Source organism: Tigriopus californicus, chromosome 6 (genome assembly GCF_007210705.1).
Source record: "Tigriopus californicus strain San Diego chromosome 6, Tcal_SD_v2.1, whole genome shotgun sequence".
Lineage (NCBI taxonomy): Eukaryota > Metazoa > Arthropoda > Copepoda > Harpacticoida > Harpacticidae > Tigriopus > Tigriopus californicus.
Window position 1 is genome coordinate 4545383 of NC_081445.1, and position 10220 is coordinate 4555602.

At 40.8% G+C, this 10220-nt stretch overlaps 1 protein-coding gene across 1 annotated transcript in view; it reads right to left on the reverse strand.

Moving 5' to 3' along the window:
- Nucleotides 1-9151, reverse strand: part of LOC131881883 (unconventional myosin ID-like) — a 15806-nt gene extending 6655 nt beyond the window's left edge. Inside the window, exons 1-5 of the mRNA XM_059228874.1 lie at nt 8825-9151; nt 2393-2748; nt 815-983; nt 443-652; nt 7-56 (exon numbers count right to left, since the gene is read on the reverse strand). Of these exons, the coding sequence (XP_059084857.1) occupies nt 7-56; nt 443-652; nt 815-983; nt 2393-2748; nt 8825-8869 (830 nt within the window). The 5' untranslated portion in view covers nt 8870-9151. The remainder of the gene's footprint in view (nt 1-6; nt 57-442; nt 653-814; nt 984-2392; nt 2749-8824) is intronic.
- Between the last annotated feature and the right edge of the window lie 1069 nt (nt 9152-10220).

Sequence of the window (10220 nt, forward strand, 5' to 3'; positions counted from 1 at the left end):
TCTGCAGAGAAACCAAGCACCTTGAAGCCACTCATAACTTTTTGAAAGTCGTTGGCCTAAAACAAATAGCTTGATTAGTTTAAGGAAAAAAGTTCCAGGGAGGTTCAAAAATGAAGGCTGTAGCAAAAATGAAAGCTGAAAGTGCTCTGAAGCATGGCAGGATTGATTGTCAAGCATTGTTCCAAGACTGCAAAAAAAACCGTGCCAGGAATTTTACCGTCATTTTTGTAGATGGTATTTCTATCTGATTGTCCTTGAAGATCGACGGAGAGAGAAGAAATTTTTCTTTGAATTATTGCCTCATTAAAAGTGTCATAGGTTTTGAGAAAATATGTGCGAGTGTTCCGCAATGATCCTCATTTTTAGCGCAACGTTTGCCTTCATCCCTCGCTAAACCTAGAGCATATCACCAATACTTTATTAACACATACTCTTCTCTTACCTTTTGAGGCATCTGGCATTTGTTATTATTTTGGCAGAGATATTTGTAGTCCTCTAGACGTCGGGTCAGATGCAGTTTCTTGAGCTGAGCCTCAGATCCGCCTTTCAGGAGTTGGTAGAACGAATGGAAATTGTTATCTCCTGATTGTTGGTAGATCACCCGGGACTTTTCCAACAAGTAGTTATTAATATGGCCTCCCATGGGATCACCCTAAAAATAAACCGCGATCGCGTGAAACGCCTTGTCATGGGTTTCATGTTCGTCCTAACAATTACTTGATGGAAACCCGAGCTTCTCCACCCAATGACGTTGGCAAGCGCGACAAGTCCAGAATGACTGAGCGCGAAATCTGGTTAAGCGAAGTTAACATACCTTAAAATCAAAGTTGATGTCCATGTATTTTCCGAAACGCGAGGAGTTGTCATTCCGATTGGTTTTGGCATTGCCAAAGGCTTCCAAAATGTCGTTGGATTGGAGTAGAACATTCTTGGCCCTTTCAATTTCTTGTTGCCCAGACACATTCGTCACCGCAGCAATGTATCTGAAAAGAGAACCGATTTTGACAGCATGAATAAAGAGAAGCTCTTTTTCCTTCGCTATTTTTGCATGAAATTGGACACCTCACATTTTTGACTCAGCAAATTCAAATCATATTCATTTCTTCGAACTTATTTCAAGGATGATTGACATGTTTGCACGAATTTGAAGGGCTATTACGTATATGTCGTATTAAAATTTCTTCATTCATGGGCAATCCTTCTTTATACGAATGCCTTTTCGTTACAATTAAAAGGGAAATTGTACTATTGAAGCTATCAATGAACGTTGATGTGTTTTTTTTTATTCCAACATAGTAGTTATCTTTATCGAGCCTTGATCAAATTCATGATTGAGATTTGATTTGCTCGACGAGTATCAATCAATTCCGCCATAAAAACAAATAAATGCAATGGAATCTAAGCTTCCACTTCTAAGAATCCAAAACATGCAATCTTGTCCGTTCAATTGGTCGATAACACGTGACCACAAATTCGATGTGCTCTAATGGTATTGGTACTTTAAAATGATTGGTTGATTACCAATAACTATCCTTTTCTTGCTTGTTAAATGTTCAAATGATATTTGGTTTCAACCTCCTCTTGGGTTGACAATTGTTTACTTTGAAGGCTTATCAACGGGGTATTTTGTCACTTCACATATGTATTTTTCATTTCCAGTATAAAGTTTTCAGGTTCACGAGATGTCGTTTTGGACGAAAATGCACCGACAATCTCCGTACACCAAAAATGTGCACCTCCATTTTTTCAATTTGGTGAGACTGTATTTCAAGGTTAAAAGCTTGTGGCTTCGAAGATGGAAAATCTACTCCGAAAATCATCTAAAGAAAAGTGTTGCAGAGAAGTGAATGAATCGGAAACATAATGAGACTTTGGCATGAAATTTGTAATGGGGATTTGGGATTTCACTCGTCGTCTTCTCTTGACGGACAAATGCAGTGAAATCTCCTCAAACAAACGCGACTTTCTCTCTTTGCCGCTTTGCAATAAAATGATATGAAGTTGCTGATTTCGTCAAAATTGATAAGAAACGCCTTTAATAGAGCACTTAGTTCGTTAGCCATGGCCTCTGGAAATCTGGCATGTGATCCAATTACACCTAAGAAATACTATGCGTGTGATCACTTCGTTTTCATCTCATACATTCTGACGAATGAATAATTCAGCGTTCAAACTCTTGGATGACCTGATTAACAAAGCATTGTACTTCAAACAGAAATAAATACTAATTCTTTCTTTACAATCTATCGTGATCGGTTAAAAACGCTAGCAAGCACAAAAGTTCTCCTTTTAGTAGTACTACAATCAAAACAAAGCAGCTCCAGGAAAATATGCAAAAAAGCATTATCGCCAAAACCGCCCAACCCTAATGTGGTCACAATGCATTAGTTACCTCATGATGATTTTGGATGCCTCGGTTTTGCCGCTACCACTCTCGCCTGAAATCACAATGCACGTGTCGTGGCCGGACCTTTTCATGGTCTTGTAAGCGGCCTCGGCGATGGCAAAGATATGTGGAGGCCGTTCGTAGATCTCGCGGCCTTTGTATTGGTTCACATATTGCTTGTTGTAGATGTCCAGCTCTCGGTAGGGGTTCACATTGATACACACTTCCCCAATGAAGGTGTAGATGAGACTGGCCTCATGTCTCTGCTTCAGATTGCTCAGAAACGAGTCCATGGAGATCTCCGGGAGGAGGACACAGTCCCCCACCCCGACCTCTTTATTGTGGAACATCACGGATGGATCCTGCAAAACAAGGACAAACGTACTCTCAATTGGGGAAAAATGCTCCACGGACTCTCGATGGGAACCACCTGAAGTCAGACCTGAAGGTAAGTACAACTTACTTGGCTGGCTCTTTGATCACGTCTCAAAAGCTGATCACCTCCTACAGAACGACCTCAAACCTCGCCTTGCACCTTGCACTGAGGACAAGCTCGCTTCTAATGAGAACTTGCCGATAAGCTCGCCTCAAATCGTCATAAGTGTATGTGAATGTAGTTGGTGTACCTGCTGTGTATGCTTGTACCTATGTATGTATACTGACATCCCTATGAACTGATATCGTTCTTGTGTCACGTCATTCATGACAAATATGCCAGCGTTAAAGAGACAAAGGCCCAAACAGGACATTTAGAATCAGCCTTGGAAAACCCCGTTATTCCCAGAGTCTAGGCGAATTTAGGGGTTTAGTTAAATGACCCAAGCCATATCTAGTCATATTTCTTTATGTTATGGGAAGTTAAATGTCAATATGAATTACTTTGGGGCAGAATCGCCAGCTGTCAGCAATCTCTTTTGTTTTGCCGATTTGGAATATTAGCTCGAAAGATAAGAGATTGGCCTCGGGAAAGCCTTTAGCTCAAGATCAAAGGGACGTTGAATAACTTGGAAATAATAATAAAACAAACACTTCAACCTTGAGCCCTTTCCTTATGATTGTCGCTTTCATGTTTAGAGTTTCTTGCTATTAGACCAAAAAAGCATTTAATACGTCAGATATCATCGCTCTCAGAAGCGACAATTGTCATCTGAGGAATCCTAATTAAGAAAGTGATCATTTGTACTTCAAGAGGAACCAAAAACTACATTGAGTTTAGATAATAATGGGGAACGAAAGCTTTTTGATCTTGACGAGTTCGTAAAAAAACACGTGGGAATTTATCATGTACAATTGATAGTGTTCTGTACTTTAATAAAGTTTGGCTGATAGGTGCAATTTTGGATTCAACCGTTAGCCCTATCTTTCACCATTTCAAAAGTAATCCCAATTTCAAACTGAAAAAATGATCAAAATTTGTCATCCAATGACGACTGACAGACAGCATAAGAAAACCTCCCCCAAAATCAAAGCTGCCAAGCCTAAAAGTGTATCTTTAGACTAGAATGTCCATCCTCAGGTACGTACATATAAATATCTTGGTCAGCTGGCTCAGATGTGGTCGCCGCCTCACTCAGCGATGGTAAATGAACTTTTAGCGATTGGCGGAAGTGTTTTTTGGCACGTCTTGGTTGGCATTCCTGATGCAAGTGCAATTACCACATCCTTGGATGGGATAACTCTGCATGGATGTCCATACAAAGAACATCAGGACCCTAACAACATGATGTAGATCGTCACCTAATTTAAAGGTAAGCAATGAAACATCCAAAGAGTCGGGATAGGAATATGCACGTCCACGGTCTAAGGCTGTTTACAGAGTATCGCGTTTTCAGTCATTATAGCCGTCGTTAATATTCTACTTGACACGTGTGGTTCTTGAAGAATACATTCAAGAAGTCAGGACGTGGACTCGTCGACCATTGGAGTCATTTGCTCTCCGAGTTCTTTCAGACAACAACGACAATGGCGGGAACATGTGTTTCGTTTCAGTGATTCGGAGCACACCATTCGCTCTTGTTGATGTAAATGCTGTTACTGCCGCTGTTGCTGTTGTTGTGGTTGTGGTTGTCGTCATGGTCGTCGTTGTTGTTGCAAACAGATTTTGAGGCTCCTTTGCCATTGGAGTTCGAGCGACAGCTTAATTCAAAAGCCATATTGAACTCGAACACTACATACAGCTACGTAGCTAATTGGGAGGAATTGGAGGGGAGACACTCTATAACAAGGTTAAGTTTTGGCGGAGTCTTGAAGGATAAGCAAGATGCGAGGTTCGTGATAAATTTCAACATCTTTCCGCAACGAATAGTTAGCTATAGCACGTTAGTACGCTGTGTATATTGTTGAACGACATAAATTTAAATGCTTTTATCACCTACCACTGCCATGAGTGTCAAGGTATATGGAAATTAAATATGAAGGAGTAGGTAGTATTAGTAAACTTCGTTTAGTTGCAGATATGATTCTGCAACAAGACAAAATAAATCAATGGGATGATATTGATCTTGATGCACAGTATCCTTTTTGTAGAGAGGAAGACATTCTGAATTGATAAAAAACCATGAGATTAAAGAGATCTACATATTTTGGCTTGCTTGGTCAAAGTGGCGCCGATTAATTAGGCATTTATCCCTTCCATTTAGGTTATAGCCCTCTTAATAAGCTTTTTGCCACCTTATGTGTGCTTGTGATTGGCCCTCAAAGTCTTGTCTATTTTTTTAAAATTATTTTCATCTTCCGTGGGTTCTCTTTTTTCTTAGTCTTACAATAGGTACACAACTAATAGTACCATGAAGAAAGAAACAGAAACAAGAAGATGTGGGACTAACCGTTCAGTGAGTTGCTGTTTTGCATTAATGGCTCGCCTTCCCAACATTTTGGCTTTGGCGACCACCGTTTGAGGCTGAAAATCCTGTGTCAGAACTTGGCAAATGGAATGTTAAGATTTCGTGCATATTACACAATGTCCTACTTATGCAAGACGTTATCCGTCATTGTTTCTAAAACTGAGTCACGTTATCCCAGTAACTCTAGTCTTGAAGCATGTGTCCTGAACTAAAGGGCAACAAAAAGAGCACCAAGGCACATTCAAACCAAGACAAGATTCCTAAAAGCATGCAGCAGGAAGTTCTATCACCTCCTCCAGGAAACACCACTTCACATCTTTATTGTCTCCATCCAATGTTCGGCAACAAAGCTGTGGATAACTCGACCAAGAAGCCACATAAGAAAGACATGAGCATTTTGCTCGGCCAAAACGTTATCAAACATTTTTTTTTTTGGGGGGGGGTACTAACAAACGCTTATTTCGTATTCTGTATTCTCCTATACCACACGACTCAACAGAAGGTTTCATTCTAAAAGTGCCAAGTCTGGTCTTGTGGGATACGGGGGATTTTTCAGTTCCTGTTGCCTGGTTTGAATTATAATCCCCACTTTGGAGACCGGAGGAACATTTATCAATGGAATAAAAGCTTTTTCTGGTACATGTACACACGTACTAGCGACTATGTGTATTCTTCTATCCATTATCAATGCTTCATTCAAGTGGGTGTGGTTGGAATACGGAAAGTACAGTCGAAAAACAACCAATGTGAACACAGTACTATGCGATCTTTACCTTTCACAAGTCTGATTTCCTACACAATTTAATGACCTTGGTTGTCATTGGAGGACTACACAATGATGTCAAAAAGTTTGACGTTGACGATAGGATGTGAAATTGCGTTATTATCGAGGGTATAACTAAGACACTCTTGGCTTTTTTTTTTCTTCATCCAAAGTCGAATAATAATGGAGAATGTGAGAACAACTTGCCCAAATCAAATCGAGTTCGTCCATTTTAGCCGTCAAGCACGTGAAAATCGACTGTCCTTCTTTGAGATTGCATGGATCTTAGAAACTAGTCAAGCTTCTGTTTATTCCTGGGCACGGATGAACTAAGCCAGGATGAATTACTTGGATCGTCCTCGATTGGTGTATTCAATCATTCCCTGCACAACTCATTAGTCGTTAGGAGTTCAAAAAAGCCGACCCAGCAAGGCTAACAAGCGGGGTTCTTAACATCAGCAGAACCAACAACAACAATTTTGGCCTCGGGTTTTAAAAGTTGAACCAATTGGAAACACTTGTTCATCAAAATATGTATTAGCCAGTTAACGGATCGACAAGAACCAAAACCACAAGGATGAACTTTGAATATTGAAACCTGTGGCAACTTGGTGCTTGAAAATCGAAGCAATGGCCGTATTCAATCGAGTTTCATATGTGTGAGTGTTAATCATATTTGCCATGAAATTTGCCCTTGATCTTTCATTGTTCAGTACAAAACGGAAGGAAACTTTCTACTTCTTTCGCCGTTGAGCCTTCATGAAGGACACCTTTAGGATCGGACAACAATTGCAGCGAAAAAAAGGCATTTGATATCAACAACAGTGTGCAAAATGCAGCAAAATTTGCAGAGAAGCATTTCATAATAAAGAATTTCATCGTTCAGAGGGGTTAAAAGGCAAATTTTCCCTTAATGTCCCCTAATTCCCTGTAATTAATGTGGGAAATGTAATCGAAGATTGCCTATTTCTTACTTTTAGATGGACATGGTTGGAGGGCTATCAAGTAGTGCTGGGGCGAGTCTGGACTCGAGCCTTTTATTCGATTTTGGATAAATTGGCCGAACTCGAGTCATTTAAAAAGCATTCGGGTTCGAACTCGTAATATTATTTTTTCTTAGAATTTCGCAAGACCAGTCTTTTTTCTTCACCTAATTTTAGTGAAAGACTCGAGTCCGGCAAAAAGTAAAAAAAATTAAGGGACTCGCCCCAGCACTACTATCAAGGCATGGAGAATACGGTACAAATAATGGAACAATTGGTATAGCTTTTAAACCTCATTCCTACTATCAAATTATGTTTTACGACATCTTTAGCTCCACAAGTTTAAGACTTACAATATTTCACAAGAGAACTAAAACCTATTTTTGAAAACGTCCAAAGACCCATTATCTTTCTTTCAGTGATTAAATGAAACTTATCTTAACATAACCACATCAACTAAGGGGATAGCACTTCACGCCTCAATCCGATGAAAGCTTTAATATCTCGCTCCTTTTCTGATTCTCCAAGATCAGGTCAAGCAATACAATTGTTATCTTGGGTTATGTCATGCAAATGATGAGCCATTTTAAGTCGTTTTCGTCAATGCTCACACAATACGTCGTTGACGAAGACGGCTGAAAAATAATGAACATGCCAAAGAGATTGGGCGTGTTGTCCCCTGAATTGCTACCGATTTCTATGACTAAATCCTGCTCCCATAGCTTTTCGTTCTCGCGGGTATGCCCAGAGATGACATGGCCAGAGATGACATGTCAAACAAGTGCAATCTGAGTCAGAGGAGCAAACATTTGCGTCCGTATCTCTCTCTCAAGTTGCTCTAGTCAGTCCATCAACTAAACTGGGCTCGAACTTGAGTAAAAGAGATTTACAAATACACCTTCAATCAAAAGACACGTGTCGTCGGGGTGGTGTGTGTGTGTGGGAAATGTTGAAAGGTTGAAACCGGGTCCTTAGCTAAGCAGGCAAATTGTGCCTCAGTCAGAATTTTGGTTCTGTCGTTAAATACCCAGCCGAGGGTTGCCCTTGAATTGCACTATATACAGTACATACAGCAGTAGTGGGGATGGTAGTAATCTGTAGAAGTAATAGGAGTAGTGGTATGGAAGTGACAGTGTGGGCCTGGATTCTCTTTCAACGAGGAGCAATTGAATCTCGTTTGGCATCGCCATTCAATTCCGCCTTCAAAAGAAGTGCAACGTAAGCCATCAGAGGAATCGATCCTTGGAGGGCGTGCAACATCTCCTACGGAAAAGGATTGCCACCAAAGCAACCATTGGAGCGACATTAACTTTGAAAGCTCAGAGTGTTTTACGAAAAAGGAAAAGAAAAAAAAACTGACAATGAAAGGCTTGAGAGCCTCAAATGTCAAAAAATGTAATAGGGTTGATTTCGTAGGAAACCATCTTTTGCTTGGAGGACCATACTCTAAGGAATGATCAGGGACAATCAAAAGAAGAAAAAAATGACAATCTACAAGACACCGATAAAATGAGAAAAGATTTGCTCAGTCTTTCCTTGATTGTTTCCTTTATGCCGCTTCTACAGTGTGTACATTCTGTCCGTATTTGAGAGAATGTAGTCGTCATCTTTTATGTTCACAACAGAATAACCTCCGGCGGGACCATTAAGTACTTACTATATGAATGACTTCCCTAACACTAGAAAGCGTGGGTAGCAAGGAGACCTTAAAAGCCTAGGGAACCAAAAAGGCCAAAGTTCAGATAAAGGGAAGCTTCAACCCATTTCAGCTGTCAAAAGCGAAAACCGCCTTGTCATGGAGCCAAATTTTCCTCTTCAGCTCGGCTGGAAGAATCCACTTCATATCTACCTTTAATTTCATTCGAACTTTCGAACCTCTCGTCGGGATTGACATGGGCCCTGGAATCTTCCAAGATACACTTGTATTCCATTCCGAATTGGTTGTTGGTGCTGAACCTAGTCAGCTGTCAACGTAGTCTCCAGTTGAAACCTTTTTGAAAAGTGAAAACTTCCGAGTAATACTGCATGGTGCCGATAGCAAGTTTGCATTAATTTGACTAGAACAATAAATCTCATTGCCAGAAGGAGGTCAAATATCACAAGAACCCTTTGAAGGCGGAACAAGAACATCGAGATCGAGGAGTGCAAGACAACTCGAATTTAGTCATGCTTGGATTAGCACAAGTTGATTAGCTGATTAATGGCGTCGAGGATTTGAGCCAAATGAATCGCGAAACCGTCCGTGTCTCTATCTGACTTCGTAAGCATGAAGCTCTCCATCAATAGCTAGATGTCTAACCAAGATACCATTTGTCGACGGCAAATGTGTCGACAGGGGTTCTTTTTGAGGACTTCAAGGACCTCAAAAGTTGGACTCAAAGAGCCTCGGGAACATGCTCAAAAAGGGTTAGAAAACGAGATGATCCATCTGCCGCCATGGTTGGAATGAGCGAGATATGTGCCNGCTGGAAGAATCCACTTCATATCTACCTTTAATTTCATTCGAACTTTCGAACCTCTCGTCGGGATTGACATGGGCCCTGGAATCTTCCAAGATACGCTTGTATTCCATTCCGAATTGGTTGTTGGTGCTGAACCTAGTCAGCTGTCAAAGTAGTCTCCAGTTGAAACCTTTTTGAAAAGTGAAAACTTCCGAGTAATACTGCATGGTGCCGATAGCAAGTTTGCATTGATTTGACTAGAACAATAAATCTCATTGCTAGAAGGAGGTCAAATATCACAAGAACCCTTTGAAGGCGGAACAAGATCATCGAGATCGAGGAGGGCAAGACAACTCGAATTTAGTCATGCTTGGATAAGCACAAGTTGATTAGCTGATTAATGGCGTCGAGGATTTGAGCCAAATGAATCGCGAAACCGTCCGTGTCTCTATCTGACTTCGTTAGCATGAAGCTCTCCATCAATAGGTAGATGTCTAACCAAGATACCATTTGTCGACGGCAAATGTGTCGAGAGGGGTTCTTTTTGAGGACTTCAAGGACCTCAAAAGTTGGACTCAAAGAGCCTCGAGAACATGCTCAAAAAGGGTTAGAAAACGAGATGATCCATCTGCCGCCATGGTTGGAATGAGCGAGATATGTGCCACCAGTTTCCTTTATTCATTTCCTCTGAAAGCGTGAGTGTGCATGAAGGAGTACTTATTGTAGTAGTTGTAGGTTTTGTATTCTGCGTTTTTTTTGGGCGAGGCTCTGCAAGAAGTTCCAACCAACCACCACCGCCACCAT